Genomic DNA, 24,554 nt, shown 5'->3' on the forward strand with positions numbered 1-24,554 from the left:
ATATCATTAAAGGACCAAAGATGGATCTCTGGAGACCCCAAGGCGGACTTGAGTCCCTGTTCTTTTGCCCTCAGACTTCACAAGTCCCCTCTTGGCTAATGTTAATTGTATGAGGGTATTATTATGATTTTTCAACAATAAGGGAAATGCACACTATGAAAATAAATAAGACACATTCTCAATACTCTGCTATTCATTGCTCTTTTTGTTTGTCATTAAATTAGCTTTGCATTTCTGCAGGTTTGGGATATTTGTGGTCTAAAGTGAACTTGCCAGAACTGGGTGGAGTGACTGAGCTGGGTGTGTTTGTAAAGACGTTTGATAAGATGTTCCTTCATTGATCCCCCATGAGAGACCATCAAGTTGACACAGCAGCACAGGGGAAATGTGTAAAAAAAAAATATTATAAAGATATAACAGAAAATAAGACTATAATTAAACTATATAGACTGCATATATATATATAATATTTTCATTATAGTCTTATTTTCTAGGCAGTAAGAAATATGCAGTGCAAAAATATTTTAAACAGTGTACATCTAACTAATATCAGTGGCACTTTGGCACTTTGTCACCGTTGCCAAAAGAAGGTCTGAGGAAAGCGATAAACGCTGGCATAATTTGACGGTTGCGCCCATGCAAGCACACACCTCTCCAAATTCACGCGAACGCCTTCTTGAATGTTCTGCTGGCTTGTTTCACACAGATTACTGTATTCTCCACATTAGAAAACACACAGACAGCAGTGAATATGAGGAAGTGACTCCTTAATTATCACAGGAAGCAGACGCTGTATTATTTTTCAAGAAGCAGCTCATGAGATACTTTGACAGATGATAGTGAGACCGACAGAAAAGAATAATGGTTGAATACAGATGGATTACTTTTTCTTTATTTCTGATGCTTGTGTTTAATTTTCCAGGTAAGGATACAATAAAGAATGATTACTAAACTGCATTCATATTTCTAATGGTACTTTATTCTTTTAAGTGAGACATTTCTCTCTCTTTTTCTCAACAGCAGCAACTTGGACACATTCCTCCTTCAATGCCAGAGTTGGAGATGAAGTCACTTTGTCTTGTGAAAATATGATAGTTGATCAGGATAAGTGTGACAGTATTAACTGGGTCTTTGGTGATACAAGAAAAATAGTAACGCTGTTTGCACGTGGGCAGATTCACAGAGCCAACACTAAATCAGACAGACTGAGTGTTACACAGAACTGTTCTCTGGTTGTGAAAAATGTCACAGCTGAGGATGTTGGTTACTACACCTGCAGAAGGTTCATATCAGGAAACCGTCGAGATGCTCATGTGTATCTCTCTGTTATTACCAGTGAGTATTTACCCCATAATGTCATCAGTTCAAACGTGTTAGAACAAAATACTGAAACATTACAATGATTGTGATTGTAGTGATGAGTTCATTTTACTTTTGTTGTATTTCACTCATAGTATTTCCATTTTCACCAGTAACTAAACGCTGATTAGATGACGTCCAGCTCTTTGTCGACTCGCATACTATTTGTTTAGATTTTAGGTTTTAATATTCTTTGTTGTTTGTTTTATGCAGGTAAAGGTTTAAGTTTTTTCCAGCTGTACTGTTTGATGCATTTTGTTCTTGTTTGTTAAGGTAAGGCTGCAACAACGACAACTACAATATCACCAACAACCATTAAATCAACACCGACAACAGGAAACATATGGACAACAATGCAAATCAGCACATCAGAAGGGACAAAAGATACAGCATCTACAAACAAACATAATGGAACAAAACAAGGTAGTGACTGAACACAACAGGACTACACTTAATTTATTAGAGTCAGTAAAAGAACACACTTACGAACAGCTCTTTTTTTTATTGATTTTCCACATTTCACTGGAATTTTGAAGAATACGTTCTCCTGTTTAAGTCAGAATTATGAGCAGTTTTCTGTTTCATCCATCATCAGTTTAAAATACTATTCCTTTACTCACATTTTTTTTTATTGTTTCTTCATTGAAAACATTTATATGTAGTTTTGACTACTGCACTTTAATTAATAATTAAGTTAATTATATTTAATGTAGAGACAATTGTTTAAGGAAAATACAGGCAACCAACAGAATGATTGGAACAAGGTTTACTATGCTACAAAGCTTGTATCAAATAGGCTATGTGGAAAATTGTGTACAAAACAATATTATTATTAGATGGTTAAATTTCTTTCTTGTTCTGTTTGTTGCATTTCTTTATTGTTAAGGTGATGCTGCAACAATGGCAACTACAGTATCACCAACAACAATGAAATCAACATCGACAACAGGACACATATGGACAACAGTGAAAATGAGCACATCAGAAGGGACAAAAGATACAGCATCTACAAACAACAATAATGAAACAGAACAAGGTAGTGACTGAACACAACAGAACAGAAAAAGACACGTTTAATTCAGATATTAGAGATATAGAGACAGTACAAGAACACACTCACAAACAGCTCATCATCCAAACTCTTCCAACTATATGTAACACTTCTAAATTTTCTTTACAGTGTGGTGGCGGTTCGTCATTGTGTTTGTGGCACTCTCAGCACTCTTAATAATCCTTCTGGTTGTCACCAGATGGAATAGAAATAAAGGTGAGAGCAACCACTGATTAAATTTTTTAAAAACAAGAAGTTATGATAAACCTGGGTTTTCACTGTGGGAACTGAAATCTTATTTTGTGTTTTCAGGAGAAAAAAAACAGATGGATGAAAACATGGTGAGTTTCAAAGCTGAATAATAAAATGTGCGTTCAGGTTTTTCCGACTGTATTATATCATACTTTCAACACAATGACACAAGAGGGGTGATGGATGGACGGAAATGTCCTGTGGGCCAGCAGTTTGTTTTAACCCAAACATGATCTTCTCCTAAACCAAGTAGTTTTTGTTTCTCAGCTTAACCGAACTGTTTCACGTGTTTAACATAACGTACATAAGGACCGGTACTTCTACTGCTGGTTCTCTCCATTGGTCACGTATGTCGTATCGTCATTGGCAATATGACCTATTGTGTCCTTTAGGCATGAAGACGTGTTGTCTAATAACTATCACTCTGGTTCCCTCGAGCAAGGAGCTAAAGTCCAGCTGTTTCTTCAGAGCTACTCTGTGTTTCAGTAGTTATTTGCTCCATTTTCACCCAGAATCTTAAATGTGTTGTGTTTTTTTTTCACAGGAGCACAATGACAAAGATGAAGATGATGGTATTGTGAACTATGTAAACGTTGGAGACCCTTCTGTCTCTGTCAGACTCTGATGATCATCAACATCAACTTACCAGAGAAATTAGTCCACTGCTGTTAAATATAAAGTAGATAACCACAGACTCTTAACATCAGTTTAAGATTTTGGATGACTGAATGTTATTTTTATTTATCAATATGTTTTCTGTACCAAGCCATGTGTACTTTACTTTGAGCTGGACAAAGATGCCCGAGTCTTGATATTAGGTAGCCCACTGTGAGTTTTTAAAATACCCTTTATTGCCTCAGTTGTAAAATGTTTTTTTTTAAATCTTAAGTCAGTCTAGAGCTGGATCTTAACTTAATATAACAGGAAAGATAATTTATTATTATTTTATATTCATTTATTTCTCATTTAATATCTTCAACATATATACTCACGTAACCATACCAGCCAGTTCTCATTCCCAACTTGTCAAATGTGGCAGCTTGGTCGTCCCACACTTCGAGGTATGACACTTTAGGTGTCCCTTTAGTGTAATTTCTGGATGCACCTGTCTAGTGTAATATCCTGATGTGCCATTGAAGTCAGGTGACGTACTATCAAGAGCAGCAAAGTCTGCATTTAGAAGTGGTTGGGGTGGATTGATCGGTCAAACAAACACAGAACTTTCAACATGCTTATTTTAACCCAAACATGATCTTTTCCTAAATGTAACTAAGTAGTTTTGTGCCTAAACCAAACAAATATGGTTTGCCAAACCAAACTGCGCCTGTTTACACTTATAAAATTTAGGGTTTTCTCAGTATACTGTATTTTAAAAAGTGTAACTGGATCGGTTGCATATTTATTATTGCTAACTTGACGGCACAGAGCCCTTCGTATGCAGAAAAGATGCTAGGAGGCTACCTATAGTGTCATAGTTTAAAGCATAGGGCAACTGAGAAAGCTGCTGTGTGACGAATTGGGAGTGAAAATGTGTTGTCTATGCACATGTTTAAGATAAGATAAGATATTTAGGAGATACTTAGGGGAAATTATGCTGTTGTTGTATATACAATACCTGATATATAGTTTGTACACCGTTTTTCTTTATATTCTTTATATAATGTCCTACTAGTATGTACTTGTCCTTATACTTGCACTGCCTACAGCAACTGCAGTGCATGCATGTTCTTATCTACCTGTATTGTTTATTCTATATGTTATATACTGTATGTTAAGTGAAAGCAGCTGCAAAAACTTGTCTGGCCACCCCAGCTGTAACCCCAGTTTAGTATTAAATTTAACAGATGCCACCTTCAGATATTTTTATTCAATTCTTTACTCATTTGCCACAACAATGTAATGTTTGCGAGTTGAATTATATTCATTTGGGGGGTTTTCAAGCAAATATTGACTCATGAGATTGTTTGCAATACAATCAGTATATACTTCTGTCACTCTTAAAGTCTCAATGCCACAATCTTGCCACCCCATGAATATTTCTATGGATCCAAAATGACCAGAAAATGCACAAAGGTGCAATAGCTTGGGCTACTTTCAGAAGTGTTCATGGTGGATCCACATGACTTCTTGCTGTAGGTGTGACTCAGCTCTGCAGTGTGCATAGCATGAAAAACCCTGAAGTGGTGACGTCAAACAAACTCGGGTAAGTTCCTCTTTTTTTAGTTCTATGGCCTAGAACAAATGTATAACTTTGCAAAAAGCCAAAAGTCAAAACAACACAAACAGCCGCTACTGCTATATGTTAAAAAGTAGGTTTGTGGAGACTCGCTGCTCTATCTAAAGACAGTTCAGTTAGATGCTCATAAATGTGTTCATCATGTGTGTTTATGTGGCCATCATTAGAGTGTAAAACCACCAGAGCACTGCCGCACTTGTTAACCACATTCTCATCAAAACACTTCTCCTTCAGGCCTCAGACAAAGATGGAATGAGGAACCAACAGGTCTCAGATCCCTAAAACATCATCTTATCTGTGTTCTTGATCTTGTTCAGCTGCTACTGTATTACCATATTGCACCATGGACATCAAGAGTCAAACTCTGGTGGAAGAGGAGTTTGACTCGTTTGAACCAGATGCATCATTGCAAACATTTACCTTAACTAACAATCTTTATAGATGCATGCAACATAAAGTTAAAATGTCTCAAAGTTTCTTACTATTTTATTATGCACAAGAAATTCAGATACATTAAAAGATAATATCACAACAGGAAACCGAGACAACACAAACCAAAGTGAGTATGGGGAGGGGACTCGTCACTTATCACAGGATGTAGACGCTGCATTAATTTTAAAGAAGCAGCTCATGAGAGACTTTGACAGTTGAGAGTGGGACCGAGAGAGAACGATGGTTGAATTCAGATGGATTACATTTTCTTTATTTCTGATGTTGGTGTTTAGTTTTTCAGGTAAGGGTATAACTTTTGTTTGTAACATAGTGAAAAAAAACAAAAATGTGATTTCTTAAATGATCTTTACACTCACACTAAACATATTCATGTTTCAGTTTATTTTTCACGTCTCTCACTTTTTCATCAACAGCAGCAACTGGGAATTCCTCCTTCGCTGTCAAAGTTGGAGATGATTTCACTTTGCCTTGTGAAAATTTGATACATGATCAGAATAAGTGTAACACTACTTCCTGGGTCTTTACTGATTCAAAAACCAAAGTAACGCTGATTGACTATGGGCGGATTCACAAAGAAGCCGAAGTTAAATCAGACAGACTGAGTGTTACAGCGGACTGTTCTCTGGTTATAAAGAAGGTCGCAGTTAAGGATGTTGGTCAGTACATCTGCAAACATTTTAAATCAGGACAACAACAATTATCTCCGGTTTATCTATCTGTTATCGTCAGTGAGTATTTACATCCTAATTTCTTCAGTTCAAAATGTCTTGTTAGAACAAAATACTGAAACATTACATGAAGTTAATTTTATTTTTGTTGTCGTTCTCATCTAAAATCTCCATCTTCACCAGTGACAAAAAAAACAAACAATGATAAGACGACGTTGTCCTGCTCTGTGTCATCTGGTAGATGGTGTGCACACAGAGTGAAGTGGTTGTATGAGGGTAAACATGTGGATGGAAACAACAAAGACGTGAAGACATCTGGGTCTGAGTGCTCAGTTACTGTGACATTTCTTGCCTCTTATCTCAAGCAGAATTCAAAGTATCATGAATTTTTCAAGTGTGAAGTGAATGTAACTAACAGTAACAAATCGCAACTGTTTATCTTCAGTCGTCAGTCCTCAGGTGAGAATATGATGAGCTGTTTAAAATCACTTCAAACTGATAAATAATTACACAAACTGTTGGTTTTTTATTTGATTTGAGGTTTTCATATCACATTACTCTGTGCCATTTGTATTGTGCAGATGCTTATGTCCGTAAGATGCTCATGTTCATTGCTTTTATTTATTTCATTTGTTAAGGTAATGCTGCAACAGCATCTACAACATCAACAACAACAATCAAATCAATATCGACAACAGGAAATAAATGGACATCAGTGAAAACGAGCACACCCGAGGGGACAAACAAAACAGCATCTAACAATAATGAAACAAAACAAGGTAGTGGCTGAACACAAGCTACATTTTGTAAGAAAAGACATGCAGGGAAGAATATTTGATGGATGTAGACCAACACTATTTCAACAGTATATGTAACACTTCTTTTAACATCTCTTTCAAGTTTGGTGGCCGTTCATCGTTGCTTTGTCAGCACTTTTAATAATCATTCTGGCTGTCATCACATGGAAGAGAACTAAAGGTGAGAGCAACCACAGATGAAACTTTAATGAACAAGAAGTTTTCACCAGATTTTCACTGTGGAAACTGAACTCCTCTCTTTTGTCTTTTCAGGGAACAAAAGACAGATGGATGAAAACATGGTGAGTTTTAAAACTGAACAATCAAATGTGCGTTCAGGTTCTTCGGACAAAAACAAAGAGAGTTTAAAAACTGAAATATCAAAAGTTACAATACGATATTATAAAGTGAAGCAGGGTTTGTGGTTGTAGTTATTCACTATTAACTGTGTAGGTCTACACCGGAAATATTAGGAAAACAATAAACATTGCTGATTTTATTGCAAGTAAGCATTTGTGCAACTGTCAAATTATGCTTTGTGTGAATAAGAAAAGAAAAATGGGAAAAACACAATACAACAGCAGCACAAACAACCGCCTCCAATGACTACTGGGTTCAACCAACTGCTCCCTGACTCAGTGTATTTAAGTCTTATATTGGCAGTATTTGCTGTGGGACTATTGCATTGTGTGTTGAACATGTTTGGCCATTCATCCATCACATTATCATTACTTAAAACCAACACCTGCGTACCTTTTATTACATTGCAAAGCCAGACTCACAGACACGGTGAAATCAAACACTACACCCATGCATATCATGCATGACAGATGTAGCATGAATTGTGCCTGGTGGGGGGCAGAGTCACTCTTTAGTGTCCTGCATGAGAGGAGAAGAAGGCACTACGATGCAACTAGAACTTCATGCAATTAAAGAGGTGTGAGTGAGTCAGTATGTTACCGTCCACATGTTACTGAGCAGCCATGATGTTGTCTTCTCTGTGTAGGCTGATCCTGAAGATGGTGTTTCCTACGCCTCCATCAGCTTCACAAGGACCAAAAGTAAAGCCCGGGTAAGCTGCCTAATGGATAATAGAAATTGTGTTAATGAATGAAGAATTTATTTGATCATTTAAGTTGATATATAATATTAATATGATGTCAATCAGGCTGTTTTTTTGGTGACCCCCTCACCTTTCCTATACAGTCTCCACCATCAATTACATAATCAAATCATTAGATAGAAGCTGCGGCAAAGTGAACATTTCAGCTGTTACTTAGCAGCACAACTGGGACTTATAGAACTCCTGTCAGGTTATGAATTTGTTTAATATACGTATATGTAATTTATGAGTGGTGCTCTTCCCCTCTAGATCCGTGGTGGTGATGATGATGAAGCTGATACGGTGACCTACAGCACTTTGAAAGCTCCCTGATCTTCTGCTGGAGCATCCACTGATCCCAGCAACCTCTACTCTACTGTCAACAACCCAAACGAATAAGATGTTACTCATTAAATACAGCATGTTGATTTAGAACAATCGAACAAGATCTGAGGAATATTATTTTGATTCAGCCTCATGGATATCTTTAGAACTTTAGAGGAGCTGATACAAAGAAACCAGATGAGGATCACCTTTCACACAGCATCCGCTCTATGACACATGTAGCCAATGAGGGAGTTGAGACTCACTGTAGAGGTGGAAGAGTGAAAATGGAGGGAGATATGTTGGATATATATTGTATTCTTAATACTGTGCAAAAAAGTGTTTGTAAAAATGAATTTTTGTTTGTTTTTGTTTTGTTTAAGGTTGTTACCCTCTTCATCTAACATTTAAGTGAATATTCCTTTATGTACAGTATTTTGATTTTGACATATATTTGATGGCCCATGTTCACCATTTTGTATACTTGACTGAATAAATTATTAGTCTGACAAGACTGCAAATTTCTTCCTCAGGAATTTCCCCTCAAATACCTATTTGTCTTTTGACTTCTGGCTGCTTTGTCTCTTTTCAGATGTTGAAGTTTTAATCGTGAGAAGAACAAACCACAAAACCTCTTCTGCCCCTCCCACATTCACAGCAATAGCAATGACTTTAATCTTTCTCTGTAACTCACACACTACCACCAACACCCCGCTAACCACTGACACACCAGCATGTCTTATCGCATGCAAGTTGGTCGGTCTTGTTTTGATATTACCATGGTACATTAAAATATAAGGGAAACTGTTGTTCACTTTCAATATGTCAAAAAAAAAAAAAATTCAACAAATTCTTGACAAAATAAGAAAAAGTGTCACGTTTTACGATCTGTATCTATGTATTTCTGCATGTTTTTCTTCACCACAGAAACACAGGAAGTGCCACGTGAGTCATCACTCTATCTGAGAAGCTATTAGTTCATTAGACACTGACAGGATGTCATTTTTTTAATACTTCTTTCTCTCTTAAACATACACAGACAATCAAACCTCTCAAAAAGCTTGCCTCTGCTCAGCTGGCCACTTTTTGTTCTCTCACCTCTAGTGGTAAACCTTCCCCTGGGTTGAACACATCTGTTTAAATGACATATAAACACATCTAGTTGATTTTTACTACGCAGGAAACTATTTGTAAAACTACAAAAAACTAGAAACTTGCGACACAAAGATACAAGACAAGCATACTTTACTGTTACAGACTGACAATCAGACACCAAATAGCTGGAGGACCAGAGTAGAAATACTGTTGGGTTGATTGGAGGCAGGTGAGCAGGCTGGGACAGTTGATGAGTTGATTTCACATAGGTGTGTGCAGCAGAGCTAGAAGGAAAACTGCACCCACAACACCCAGACAGGACACAAGGGGAGGGGGAAACACGAGAAAAACACAAGGAAAAGGCATGGATGCCAAATGATGGCCATGACATATTATATATATTACTTTTCTTAGCAACGCTCCAAAGTGCTTTACAACAACGAAAACATGTATGGTAGATAAAATGAGGCCAAAAGACATGCAACAGGATGGAAAAACAATAAAACCTCTACACTAAATGGGAAAAAAAACATTTAAAAGAGATCATACTTTCTAGGAAAATAATTTAAGACATAACTCTTAAGACAAAATAAAGGAGAAGTAGCCTCAGTCTTGTTTCTGCAGAAAAACAAAAAACGGAAATTACAGGTCTAAACTCAAAATGTTTCAAAAGAATGAGGAACTGACAGCTCACTAACCACTAACGCACCACCACCTCATCATGATAGACACTTTTTAATCAAACCTTCGCAGTGTCTGAATGTGTAGCTCTGTGGGTTATGTAACGTTGAGCGCATTATCTACATACTCTGCTCCAACATGGACAGTTTGTTTTCTGACTAAGCGGCCATCCTACTCGAGTCATTTCTTAATTTCCTGTTTCCTAAATACATTTTTTTGGTTGCATAACACATTGTTGACAATTAATACAACAATGACACCCGAGCAGGAAAGACTGATGGGCATTGCAGTCCTGTATCTGTACTGATCCCCACTCTACTTATAGAGCGTAGCAGTAAAAAACATCATGCTTCCGTTTAGCATGAATGGCTGTCTATGGTTTATTTGTCACTCACTTTGCATCAGAGGAATAGATACTTAAGACAGATACAATGACACAATAATCCTCAGATTATGCACGTGAGCCAACTGACCAGCTGTGATCCCAGGACACCCAGTTGAGCTGAACATTTCCAGAGAGTCCTACAAGGACCAGACCATTCACCAGTTTCGTCCACCTTAAACTTTATGAAAAGCTGTGCTCAGTGCGTTCAGGTGTTCAGATTATTTCTTATTTCCTTGTGTTACATGTTCATGCTCTCATTTATTTATTTTCTACAACCATTTCAGAACACAGCAACTGAATTTCAACTTCATTAAACAGAAAAGATAATTCAACTCTTGTTGACTTCCTTAAATTGTCTTCCAGCTAAAGAGTTTAGATTTACTGGGGCATTTTTGAAGCTACAGTAACTTGAGCTTTGAGTTTCAGGTCTCTGTGTGCAGAAGAACTCATTTTAATGTACCAACTGATACCAATTAATAAGCATTTGTTAATTATTTTACTTTAACATGTTGCAACATACTGTCTACATTCAGTGCAGCACTTCTCAAATAAAGTATTACATATTTAAAAAAGAACACTCATTTATTGGACTTTTATTGCACTCATATGAGACAACAGTCACAATCAGAGAGGTGTTGTTGTGCTTTGGGTCCAGTCTTGAAGAGCTGCTATGAATTCTAAAAAACACTAGATGTCACTGTGCTTTCTGCATTTGAAGCTCCAAACCTTTGAAGCTTCACTCTCCCATCACTAGAAGAAAGAATGGGTCTGATCAGGAAGACAACAGGTGTATTTGATGAAATCAAAGCCTCAGGTGAAATGAATTGTATCAAATAATTTAGCTTATTATAGAGAGCTATGTGTATTAGGATCTCGTCTGAAAACACATCAGTGGCTCCTTTAACTCCTTTCACCAAATGACAGCCTTCTCCTCGGCTGCTTTATTGTGATGAATTCTTAATACCTCAGTGTGTGACTTCCTTATACCTTCCTAAAAAGGAACTGTGACCGTCAAATCTTAAGAAGTTTCCTGGAAAGGATTATGTCATTTGTTAAGAATAAAACAGAGCCAATTTCCCTAGGTACACTTATCATTAATTTTCTTTAATTTGCTGCTTATAAGTGACTGTCTTCAATTGGTTGTTCTGTGAAACTAAACACATGAGGAACTTACAAGACCAGTTGAACAAGGTATCACTAGAATCCCCTTTCTCCTCAGCTTATCTCCACAGGATCGTTCACCGACCGCTGAGACATCTGATCACTGAGCTCTTTGCTGATGTTTTCTTCTAAATCTACTGATGATTATTATTGATTAATATTCAGTTATTAGTAATCTACTGTTTAATCTGGTGTAAATCAGTGTGGATGAAAGTGTTAACTAAAAGTTAAAGTCTTTGGATGCTGAAATTCATAGAGAGGAAAAAAAAAAGTAGGCTGAGCATTCGCCAACATAAATACACAACTTAAAAAAGCCATATAGACAATCCCAATAAGGAAGTGACACATAATTTATCACAGGAACAGAGTCATTCCTTTTAACATGCACCACTTCACAGACTCTGACAGTCAGTTCCTGAGAAAAGACATAAAGAAGACTGAAGCACGATGGTTGAATCAAGATGGATTAAAATGTCTTTATTTCTGATGCTGCTGCTTCACTTTACAGGTAAGGATGCATATAGCATAAACAGAAATACCAGAAACATTACAAAACAAAGTTCAGCTGGATCTAAGATTATATTCACAGTGAATCTCAACATAAAAGCCTATTTATTTAATTCTTTCTCATCTTTTTTCAACAGCAGTGACTGAACAACTCTACCCCCGTATTGTTGTCAGAGTTGGAGATGAAGTCACTTTGCCTTGTGACAATGTGAGAGATTATCAGGACAAATGTCAGCGTACTTCGTGGCTCTTTGTTGGTTCAGGAAACACAACGTCAAAACTTCTGATTGACCGTGGACAGATTGGTGAAAACAGCAACTCTAAATCAGACAGACTGAGTGTTACAGCGAACTATTCTCTGGTTATAAAGGTCACAGCCGAGGATGTTGGTCAATACACCTGCAGACAGTTCAATGATACAGGACATCAACAAGGTCCAGACTCTCACGTTGATCTGTCTGTTATTACCAGTGAGTATTTACATCATAATGTTTTCAGCTCAAACTGTCTTGTTAGAACAAAATACTGAAACATTACAATAATTAGGATTATAGTGATGAAGTTCATTTTACTCTTGTTGTCTTTCTCTCACAATATCTCCATCTTCACCAGTGACTGAACATAAGGACTCTGATAAGGTGACATTAGGCTGCTCTGTGTTGACTGACAGAGGGTGTGAACACAGAGTGAAGTGGCTGTATCAGGGTGAAGATCTGGATAAAGATAATGAAGACAGGGACACATCAGAGCCTAAGTGCTCAGTTACTGTGACATTTCCCTACTTCTGATCTTAACCTGAAGTCAGAGCATCGTGAGTTGTTTAAGTGTGAAGTGACTGATCTTTTTGTTCAACCAGAGCAGCAGTTTACCTTCAGCCTTCAGTCCTCAGGTCAGAAACCAGGTGAGAATATCAGTTATTTATAATCACTTGAAATTATTAAATCCCTCAATTTACAGTTTGTTGTTTTTTGTTTAACTTGTCAGGTAAGGATATGTATGCAGCAACAACCAGATCCACATATATATCAACAACAGCACCGACAACAACAACAACATCATCAACAACAACAACAACAACAACAACAACATCAACAACAACAGCAGAAAGTGAGAAACAAAGACATTTACAATGTATTCAACATAAAACAACTCTAGGAGTTCTGAATGTAATGTACTGTATATGCACAAATGCTGTAGATAGGATTAACAAACCATGTTTACATCAGCAACTATATCTCTAAATCTCAACAACAAAGTCAGATGGCTTCGTCCTCAGAGGATCATGACTATATACCTTTTAGAGACAGTCCATTCTATAGTTGTTAAGATGTTTAAGTCTGGACCAAAGTGATGGACTGACTGACAGAAACTGTCATCTCCAGAGCCATGTCACTAACTTTGTTAAGCACATATGTTGTGCGTCGGATTTGTTGATAATAACTTTATTCACTGACATTATTTTTCTGTTGCACAGCTCGTACAGATTGGTCTGTTCTGAACTACATAATGTTGGTTATGCGTGTGGCTGAACTCCTCCTAATTACTGTGATTACTGTTCTTCTCATCAGAGCTCGAGGTGAGAACATTCAGACCAACATTTGTTTACACTGATTAACACAAACTGTAAGTTTAGAGCTGAAATGTTACTCTGTGCTTTATTTTCCAGGAAACCAGAGACCACCTGATGACAGCACTGTGAGTTGAGAATAAAAACTGAAGTGAACCCATGTGTAACAATAAAAATGTATATGAATGATCAGAGACTGTAAGTCAGTGTAAATGATGATAAGCTGCTGCTGGGAACTGTTCATGTTACTGTAATGCAGGACTGTGAATGTCTCACTGTTTGTGTTTGTGCAGGTTTTAAACTCAGTAAGAAGCCGAGCAGTGAGGCGTTCAGGTCCAGCAGCCAGTCAGGCAAAGATCAGATCAGACAGTAACTGGAGGAAAATCTGGCAGTTTGGGGGATTATAACAAAATTCATGGACTGAAAACATTTATTTGTTCCAGTTAAACTGAAGTGTGTTGCTGTGTCTCACAGGTGCATCATGATGGAGATGGACATGACGGCACAGTGAACTATGAAAACGTTGGAGAGCCTTCTGCTTCTGTCAGACTCAACAACTTCCACACCAACATCAACTCACCAGAGAAATGAGTCCACTGCTGTTAAACATTTTCCAGGGAACCAGAGACCACCTGATGACATCACTGTGAGTTGAAAAGTGAAGTGTAAAATTAAAAATATATACGAACGATTGGACACATAAGTCAGTGTAAATGCTGGTGGGAACTGTTGTGTGAGGTCCACTTAAACATTTCTTGACAGCATTATTTTACACAAAAACATGAATCATAATTTTATTTTGAGGCTCTACATGAGGTATTGCTGAATGTATTGATCAAGCAGAATCCCCCATGGCTTTCAAATAAAGCCAACACAGAAGTAACATAAACTACAGTTCCTTGAGCTGCCACTTGAAGCTGGCTTCAGAAGTGATCAGGCCCCATATTTAAAAGTTTACAGCAGAAATAAACATGTTTACAACCTGGAGCACAGGTGCCTTGAGCTCCCAGTCCATCAGGAGTTAGCAGCAACTAGTGGTTAGCTAATAGCAACAAGTAAAGCTAATGTATCCATCAGTAAACTCTGTATATCCCTGAGAGCGGAGGTAGAGAAGCTGCACAGCAACACAACTGAAAACTAAAAAAGGACTTTCTGCATCCAAAATCTTGAAGGGTTACTCCTGAGCAGAGCAGTGGGATAAGTTAGACAGACTAATCACATCCCTGTAATTCATGGGCATAATCAAAAAAGCACAATAGGTCCCCTTTAAGAAGCTTGCTGTACTGTATTTAAGAATGTCTCTTCTTGCATTTTGAAAATGTTTCCTTTCTGTAGCCAGTTCAATTCTAACAACTTTCTTAGGATGACATCCATTTGAACTTAGGCCTGCTGGTTTTCTGTTTGTCTTTTAATGTCATAAGTAGCCTAGCCTAGCACAACCTCCCTTGTATCACTCTGTGTGCAGAAGAACTCATTTTAATTAACTTTGATATAGAATTGCTGTTTTCCAATGTCCAATATGTTTTTGTAATTTTAGTGGAGTAGGTTTAAATGAGCTTTGATTCTTAAAGTCTGTAACAGTGTCGTCTTCATATACACACTGTAATCAACTGATGTGTTGTGTCTTTTATAGTAAAATATATCTGAGCTTTGATTAGTAACAGTGTTGTGTTGATTATAACTGATAGTATGATCTGCTGAAAAAAAATATGTATGTATGTATGTTATAATTAATTGATGTGTCATGTATTTTACAATAAAAGGTGGATATCCATATTGATTTTGGAGAGACCCTCTATTAGTATTATTTTTTCTGAATTGCCTTGTATTCACAAAACTTATTTTTCCAAAAAGAAAATTGTCTCCAAGAACGGTTTTGCTGTTGTAGAAAACAAATGGTTTTTTGAAATTACGAAATGACATCTGTCAACATCACAGCACCAAGACTGCACTTCCTATTTTTTTTTATTGTACATTTGTATCCATATACAAAACAGACATTCAACATTCAAACTAAATACAAGGTAAATCACAAGACAACAATGCATAAACAAAAAAAGACTGCCCTTCCTAAATAATAGTAATAATAACAAAACTTTACTTTTGTCACATTAGATTAAGATGTGGACCCAAATTCAGGACACAGATTCAGACTTATGGTGATGTTTAGTAGCTTTTATTAGTTTATTAGTTATTGGTAGGTGAAGATGAAGATGGAGGAGAGTGTTGAGGAGATGGCTTACAAACGGTGGCTGGTGAAGAGCTGATGGATGACTGGCAGGCAGGTAGGTGTAGAGCACAGGAGTAAGAATTGGTCAGGAGTACTACGCAGGAAACTATTTGTAAAACTACAAAAAAATAGAAACTTGCGACACAAAGATACAAGACAAGCATACTTTACTGTTACAGACTGACAATCAGACACCAAATAGCTGGAGGACCAGAGTAGAAATACTGTTGGGTTGATTGGAGGCAGGTGAGCAGGCTGGGAGAGTTGATGAGTAGATTTCACATAGGTGTGTGCAGCAGAGCTAGAAGGAAAACTGCACCCACAACACCCAGACAGGACACAAGGGGAGGGGGAAACACGAGAAAAACACAAGGAAAAGGCAAAGATGCCAAATGATGGCTATGACATATTATATATATTACTTTTCTTAGCAACGCTCCAAAGTGCTTTACAACAACGAAAACATGTATGGTAGATAAAATGAGGCCAAAAGACATGCAACAGGATGTAAAAACAATAAAACCTCTAACAACTAAATGGGAATAAAAACAATAAAACAACATTTAAAAAAGAGATCATACTTTCTAGGAAAATAATTTAAGACATAACTCTTAAGACAAAATAAAAGAGAAGTGGCCTCAGTCTTGTTTCTGCAGAAAAACAAAAAACGGAAATTACAGGTCTAAACTCAAAATGTTTCAAAAGAATGAGGAACTGACAGCTCACTAACCACTAACGCACCACCACCTCATCATGATAGACACTTTTTAATCAAACCTTCGCAGTGTCTGAATGTGTAGCTCTGTGGGTTATGTAACGTTGAGCGCATTATCTACATACTCTGCTCCAACATGGACAGTTTGTTTTCTGACTAAGCGGCCATCCTACTCGAGTCATTTCTTAATTTCCTGTTTCCTAAATACATTTTTTTAAATTTTTTTGGTTGCATAACACATTGTTGACAATTAATACAACAATGACACCCGAGCAGGAAAGACTGATGGGCATTGCAGTCCTGTATCTGTACTGATCCCCACTCTACTTATAGAGCGTAGCAGTAAAAAACATCATGCTTCCGTTTAGCATGAATGGCTGTCTATGGTTTATTTGTCACTCACTTTGCATCAGAGGAATAGATACTTAAGACAGATACAATGACACAATAATCCTCAGATTATGCACGTGAGCCAACTGACCAGCTGTGATCCCAGGACACCCAGTTGAGCTGAACATTTCCAGAGAGTCCTACAAGGACCAGACCATTCACCAGTTTCGTCCACCTTAAACTTTATGAAAAGCTGTGCTCAGTGCGTTCAGGTGTTCAGATTATTTCTTATTTCCTTGTGTTACATGTTCATGCTCTCATTTATTTATTTTCTACAACCATTTCAGAACACTTCAATTTCAACTTCATTAAACAGAAAAGATAATTCAACTCTTGTTGACTTCCTTAAATTGTCTTCCAGCTAAAGAGTTTAGATTTACTGGGGCATTTTTGAAGCTACAGTAACTTGAGCTTTGAGTTTCAGGTCTCTGTGTGCAGAAGAACTCATTTTAATGTACCAACTGATATCAATTAATAAGCATTTGTTAATTATTTTACTTTAACATGTTGCAACATACCGTCTACATTCAGTGCAGCACTTCTCAAATAAAGTATTACATATTTAAAAAAGAACACACATTTCTTGGACTTTTACTGCACTCATATGAGACAACAGTCACAATCAGAGAGGTGTTGTTGTGCTTTGGGTCCAGTCTTGAAGAGCTGCTATGAATTCTAAAAAAAACACTAGATGTCACTGTGCTTGCTGCATTTGAAGCTCCAAACCTTTAAAACTTACCCCCCCAACACTAAAAAAAAAAAAGGGTTTAATAAGGAAAAAACGTATTTTATGAATCAAAGCCGGTGAAATGAATTTTATCAAAAAATTTAGTTATTATAGAGAGTTCATAGGCTCTCCGCCTAAATCTCCTCGGCTACTTTATTGTGATGAATTCTTAATACCTCAGTGTGTGACTTCCTTATACCTTCCTAAAAAGTAACTGAGACTGTCAATTCGTAAGAGGTTTCCTGGAAAGGATTATGTCATTTGTTAAGAATAAAACAGAGCCTATTTCACTGGGTACACTTATAATTAATTTTCTTTAATTTGTTGCTTATAAGTGACTGTCTTCAATTGGTTGTTCTGTGAAACTAAACACATTAAGAACTTACAGGACCAATTGAACAAGGTATCACTAGAATCCCCTTTCTCCTCAGCTTATCTCTACAGGATCGTTCACCGACCGCTGAGACATCTGATCACTGAGCTCTTTGCTGATGTTTTCTTCTAAATCTACTGATAATTGTTATTGCTTATTGATTAGTATTCAGTAATTAGTAATCTACTGTTTAATCTGGTGTAAATCAGTGTGGATGAAAGTGTTAACTAAATGACTAAAATAAAGTTAAAGTCTTTGGCTGCTGAAATTCGTAGAGAGGGAAAAAAAAGTAGGCTGAGGATTCACCAACATAAATACACAACTTAAAAAAGCCATATAGACAATCACAATAAGGAAGTGACACATAATTTATCATAGGAACAGAGTCATTCCTTTTAACATGCACCACTTCACAGACTCTGACAGTCAGTAACTGAGAAGAGACATAAAGAAGACTGAAGCACGATGGTTGAATCAAGATGGATTAAAATGTCTTTATTTCTGATGCTGCTGCTTCACTTTACAGGTAAGGATGCATATAGCATAAACAGAAATACCAGAAACATTACAAAACAAAGTTCAGCTGGATCTAAGATTATATTCACACCAAATCTCAACATAAAAACCTATTTATTTAATTCTTTCTCATCTTTTCAACAGCAGTGGCTGAACAACTCTACCCCCGTATTGTTGTCAGAGTTGGAGATGAAGTCACTTTGCCTTGTGACAATGTGAGAGATTATCAGGACAAATGTCAGCGTACTTCGTGGCTCTTTGTTGGTTCAGGAAACACAAAGTCAATATATCTGATTGAACGTAGACAGATTGTTGAAAAAGCCAAAACTAAATCAGACAGACTGAGTGTTGCAGCGAACTGTTCTCTGGTTATAAAGAAGGTCACAGTCGAGGATGTTGGTCAATATACCTGCAGACAGTTTAAATCAGGACAACAAAAAGGTCCAGACTCTCAGGTTCATCTGTTTGTCATTACCAGTGAGTATTTACATCATAATGTTTTCATTTCAAAGTGAAACATTATAATAATTGTTATTATAGAGTTGAAGTTCATTTTACTCTTGTTGTCTTTCTCTCACAATATCTCCATCTTCACCAGTGACTGAACATAAGGACTCTGATAAGGTGACATTAAGCTGCTCTGTGTTGACTGACAGAAGGTGTGAACACAGAGTGAAGTGGCTGTATCAGGGTGAAGATCTGGATAAAGATAATGAAGACAGGGACACATCAGAGCCTAAGTGCTCAGTTACTGTGACATTCCCTACTTCTGATCTTAACCTGAAGTCAGAGCATCTTAAGTGTGAAGTGACTGATCTTTTTGTTCAACCAGAGCAGCAGTTTACCTTCAGCCTTCAGTCCTCAGGTCAGAAACCGGGTGAGAATATCAGCTATTTATAATCACTTGAAATTATTAAATCCCTCAATTTACAGTTTGTTGTTTTTTGTTTAACTTGTCAGGTAAGGATATGTATGCAGCAACAACCAGATCCACATATATATCAACAACAGCACCGACAACAACAACAACAACAACAACAACAACAACATCAACAACAACATCTTCAACAACAACAGCAGAAAGTGGGAAACAAAGACATTTACAATGTATTCAACATAAAACAACTCTAGGAGTTCTGAATGTAATGTACTCTATATGCACAAATGCTGTAGATAGGATTAACAAACCATGTTTACATCAGCAACTATATCTCTCAATCTCAACAACAAAGTCAGTTTGCTTCATCCTCAGAGGATCATGACTATATACCTTTTAGAGACAGTCCATTCTATAGTTGTTAAGATGTTTAAGTCTGGACCAAAGTGGTGGACTGACTGACAGAAACTGTCATCTCCAGAGCCATGTCACTAACTTTGTTAAGCACATATGTTGTGCGTCGGATTTGTTGATAATAACTTTATTCACTGACATTATTTTTCTGTTCCACAGCTCGTACAGATTGGTCTGTTCTGAACTACATAATGTTGGTTATGCGTGTGGCTGAACTCCTCCTAATTACTGTGATTACTGTTCTTCTCATCAGAGCTCGAGGTGAGAACATTCAGACCAACATTTGTTTACACTGATTAACACAAACTGTAAGTTTAGAGCTGAAATGTTACTCTGTGCTTTATTTTCCAGGGAACCAGAGACCACCTGATGACAGCACTGTGAGTTGAGAATAAAAACTGAAGTGAACCCATGTGTAACAATAAAAATGTATATGAATGATCAGAGACTGTAAGTCAGTGTAAATGATGATAAGCTGCTGCTGGGAACTGTTCATGTTACTGTAATGCAGGACTGTGAATGTCTCACTGTTTGTGTTTGTGCAGGTTTTAAACTCAGAAGGAAGCCGAGCAGTGAGGCGTTCAGGTCAAGCAGCCAGTCAGGTAAAGATCAGATCAGACAGTAGTGGAGGAAAATCTGGCAGTTTGGGGGATTATGACAAAATTCATGAACTGAAAACATTTATTTGTTCCAGTTAAACTGAAGTGTGTTGCTGTGTTTCACAGGTGCATCATGATGAAGATGGACATGACGACACAGTGAACTATGAAAACGATAGAGACCCCTCTGCTTCTGTGAGACTCAACAACTTCCACACCAACATCCACTGCTGTTAAAGGTTTATTCACAGCATTATTTTACCTCAGACCATGAATCCTAGTTTTATTTTAAGGTTTTAGATGAGGTCTTTGTTATTTTATTGACTTTGAATTTCTGGTTTCCAGTGTCCAATATGTTTTTTACTAATTTTACAGAATAAAGGTTTAAATGAGCTTTGATTCTTAATGGAGTCAGTGTCACTTATACACATGTTGTAATGAATTCATGTATCATGTCTTTTACAATAAAAGGTGGTTATCCATGTTGATTTTAGAGCGACCCTCAATTGTGTCCAATACGTGTATTTCTGTTGTGGAAAACAAAAGTAGCTGCCATACACACAAACACTCACGGATAAAATTCTGTTTTAAGAAGGGACTTAAAGGAGATCAGCGACTCAGCTGACCTGATTTCCTCAGGCAGGTTGTTCCAGAGGGCTGGAACGCTCTATCCTCTTTCATTTACAGCCAGGCCTCTGAAACAGATAAAACACCTCCGACCTCTGCCCGAGACGGCGTGTACAGTGCTAATGTAGCTAGCGGGAACAGAGGCCATGAAGGGCCTTAAGAGTAATCAGTAAAATCTTAAAATTACTTCTAAAACATACAAATACGCCGTGGGACTGAGCGCAGTTAATTTTTCCAGTTCCTTCCTTTTCCTTGTAGTCAGTGACTTTGATTTCTTTACACGCTGCTGTGACCTCTGACCTCTGACATATTTACTGATAGTTGCATCCATATTAAGAATCTGTGTTGCTGTCAGTCACTGTGGATGAGAGAAAACTGTTAACCCTTTAATTTACTGGCTGATAATTAGAATTACTGCAGGTGTCTCTTTGTGATGGAGTGGGATCAGGCATTTTATGACCTCTCAAAGGTTAGAAAATGCACACTTACTGTAATCTGTGTCTGAGATAACTTTTGGCTGCTGTGCCACTGATGATGAATGATGAATTGTTAGTAATTGTGTAATCGGATTTCATCATCCTGTGAGTAGGCCTGTAATGAGTTATGTGTGGTTATAGACATACTGCATCAGCTGATTGGCGTTAATTTGTCACTGTAGGTTGGCTAAAGCTATTTCAGTTGTTTGATAGCCGGAGACAGTCGGCTCTGGTGGTTTGAGCTGTGAGATTTGCCTTGATAGATTTGACACTTGGTCTGCTGTCCGTGGTGCTGATCAATGGTTTGCAATTGCGTGGAGTCGTTGTGTGTCTCTACGCCCTTGTGAACACGAGCATGCTTTTTGGGGCGGGGGGTGCATGTATTCTTTAAAAGTTTCTGAATTCAAGTTCAATTTGAGGTACTTTTAATTTACTAATTCATTTACTAGTATTTTTATTTTCAGCTTCTTTTATTGGTTTATAAGAGGTTTAAATGTTTTTTAAGACCTATTTCATTGCTCTGTTAGAACTGAGCTGTTGAACCCAACAATGGGATGTTTTACCACTAGTAGAGGCAAGACATTCATTATAAAGAATATTCACTTCCCATTATGACACTGTTTTACATCATAATGTTTTCATTTCAAAGTGAAACATTATAATAATTGTTATTATAGAGTTGAAGTTCATTTTACTCTTGTTGTCTTTCTCTCACAATATCTCCATCTTCACCAGTGACTGAACATAAGGACTCTAAAAATGTGACATTAAGCTGCTCTGTGTTGACTGACAGAGGGTGTGAACACAGAGTGAAGTGGCTGAATCAGGGTGAAGATCTGGATAAAGATAATGAAGACAGGGACACATCAGAGCCTAAGTGCTCAGTTACTGTGACATTTCCTACTTCTGATCTTAACCTGAAGTCAGAGCATCGTGAGTTGTATAAGTGTGAAGTGACTGATCTTTTTGTTCAACCAGAGCAGCAGTTTACCTTCAGTCTTCAGTCCTCAGATCAGAAACCAGGTGAGAATATCAGTTATTTATAATCACTTGAAATTATTAAATCCCTCAATTTACAGTTTGTTGTTTTTTGTTTAACTTGTCAGGTAAGGATATGTATGCAGCAAAAACCAGATCCACATATATATCAACAACAGCACCGACGACGACAACAACAACAACAACAACAACAACAACAACAACAACATCAACAACAACAACAACATCTTCAACAACAGCATCTTCAACAACAACGGTAGAAGGTAAGAAACAAAGACATTTACTCATATGTATTCAACATAAAACAACTCTAGGAGTTCTGAATGTAATGTACTGTATATGCACAAATGCTGTAGATAGGATTAACAAACCATGTTTACATCAGCAACTATATCTCTAAATCTCAACAACAAAGTCAGATGGCTTCGTCCTCAGAGGATCATGACTATATACCTTTTAGAGACAGTCCATCCTATAGTTGTTAAGATGTTTAAGTCTGGACCAAAGTGGTGGACTGACTGACAGACACTGTCATCTCCAGAGCCTCGTCATGGATAAACACGTGTTGTGCTTCTGATTATTTTATATTGATTTTCTTCCCTTTCCCTTTTTCTGTTGCACAGCTCGTACAGATTGGTCTGTTCTGAACTACATAATGTTGGTTATGCGTGTGGCTGAACTCCTCCTAATTACTGTGATTACTGTTCTTCTCATCAGAGCTCGAGGTGAGAACATTCAGACCAACATTTGTTTACACTGATTAACACAAACTGTAAGTTTAGAGCTGAAATGTTACTCTGTGCTTTATTTTCCAGGGAACCAGAGACCACCTGATGACAGCACTGTGAGTTGAGAATAAAAACTGAAGTGAACCCATGTGTAACAATAAAAATGTATATGAATGATCAGAGACTGTAAGTCAGTGTAAATGATGATAAGCTGCTGCTGGGAACTGTTCATGTTACTGTAATGCAGGACTGTGAATGTCTCACTGTTTGTGTTTGTGCAGGTTTTAAACTCAGTAAGAAGCCGAGCAGTGAGGCGTTCAGGTCCAGCAGCCAGTCAGGTAAAGATCAGATCAGATAGTAACTGGAGGAAAATCTGGCAGTTTGGGGGATTATAACAAAATTCATGGACTGAAAACATTTATTTGTTCCAGTTAAACTGAAGTGTGTTGCTGTGTTTCACAGGTGCATCATGATGAAGATGGACATGACGACACAGTGAACTATGAAAACGATAGAGGCCCCTCTGCTTCTGTGAGACCCAACAACTTCCACACCAACATCCACTGCTGTTAAAGGTTTATTCACAGCATTATTTTACCTCAGACCATGAATCCTAGTTTTATTTTAAGGTTTTAGATGAGGTCTTTGCTATTTTATTGACTTTGAATTTCTGGTTTCCAGTGTCCAATATGTTTTTTACTAATTTTACAGAATAAAGGTTTAAATGAGCTTTGATTCTTAATGGAGTCAGTGTCACTTATACACATGTTGTAATGAATTCATGTATCATGTCTTTTACAATAAAAGGTGGTTATCCATGTTGATTTTAGAGCGACCCTCAATTGTGTCCAATACGTGTATTTCTGTTGTGGAAAACAAAAGTAGCTGCCATACACACAAACACTCACGGATAAAATTCTGTTTTAAGAAGGGACTTAAAGGAGATCAGCGACTCAGCTGACCTGATTTCCTCAGGCAGGTTGTTCCAGAGGGCGGGAACGCTCTATCCTCTTTCATTTTCAGCCAGGCCTCTGAAACAGATAAAACACCTCCGACCTCTGCCCGAGACGGCGTGTACAGTGCTAATGTAGCTAGCGTGAACAGAGGCCATGAAGGGCCTTAAGAGTAATCAGTAAAATCTTAAAATTACTTCTAAAACATACAAATACGCCGTGGGACTGAGCGCAGTTCATTTTTCCAGTTCCTTCCTTTGCCTTGTAGTCAGTGACTTTGTTTTCTTTACAC

General features: G+C 37.4%; 3 protein-coding genes across 6 annotated transcripts in view; 2 read left to right on the top strand and 1 right to left on the bottom strand.

The window, feature by feature from the left end:
• The window catches only part of pnrc1 (proline-rich nuclear receptor coactivator 1), a 96,909-nt gene that overhangs the window by 24,818 nt on the left and 47,537 nt on the right, over positions 1-24,554 (bottom strand). The window lies entirely within an intron of this gene.
• On the top strand, positions 533-4,512 carry LOC127367817 (uncharacterized). The gene is made up of 7 exons (XM_051407954.1): positions 533-922; positions 1,021-1,335; positions 1,633-1,782; positions 2,246-2,395; positions 2,540-2,626; positions 2,723-2,751; positions 3,207-4,512. Exons 1-7 carry the CDS (start codon positions 862-864, stop codon positions 3,285-3,287), a joined length of 873 nt encoding a protein of 290 aa, XP_051263914.1. The 5' UTR covers positions 533-861; the 3' UTR covers positions 3,288-4,512.
• On the top strand, positions 5,504-8,754 carry LOC127367816 (uncharacterized). 4 transcript variants are annotated; one of them, XM_051407952.1, is made up of 9 exons: positions 5,504-5,631; positions 5,765-6,079; positions 6,203-6,338; positions 6,465-6,478; positions 6,658-6,798; positions 6,920-6,997; positions 7,090-7,118; positions 7,823-7,888; positions 8,189-8,754. In XM_051407952.1, exons 1-9 carry the CDS (start codon positions 5,571-5,573, stop codon positions 8,249-8,251), a joined length of 903 nt encoding a protein of 300 aa, XP_051263912.1. In that variant the 5' UTR covers positions 5,504-5,570; the 3' UTR covers positions 8,252-8,754. The 4 variants fall into 4 exon arrangements, with proteins under 4 accessions (XP_051263912.1, XP_051263909.1, XP_051263913.1 ...); XM_051407949.1 differs by having other exon boundaries at positions 5,507-5,631; positions 6,203-6,478; XM_051407950.1 differs by having other exon boundaries at positions 5,530-5,631; positions 5,768-6,079; positions 6,203-6,478.

The sequence above is a fragment of the Dicentrarchus labrax genome, unplaced genomic scaffold (genome assembly GCF_905237075.1).
Source record: "Dicentrarchus labrax unplaced genomic scaffold, dlabrax2021, whole genome shotgun sequence".
Lineage (NCBI taxonomy): Eukaryota > Metazoa > Chordata > Actinopteri > Moronidae > Dicentrarchus > Dicentrarchus labrax.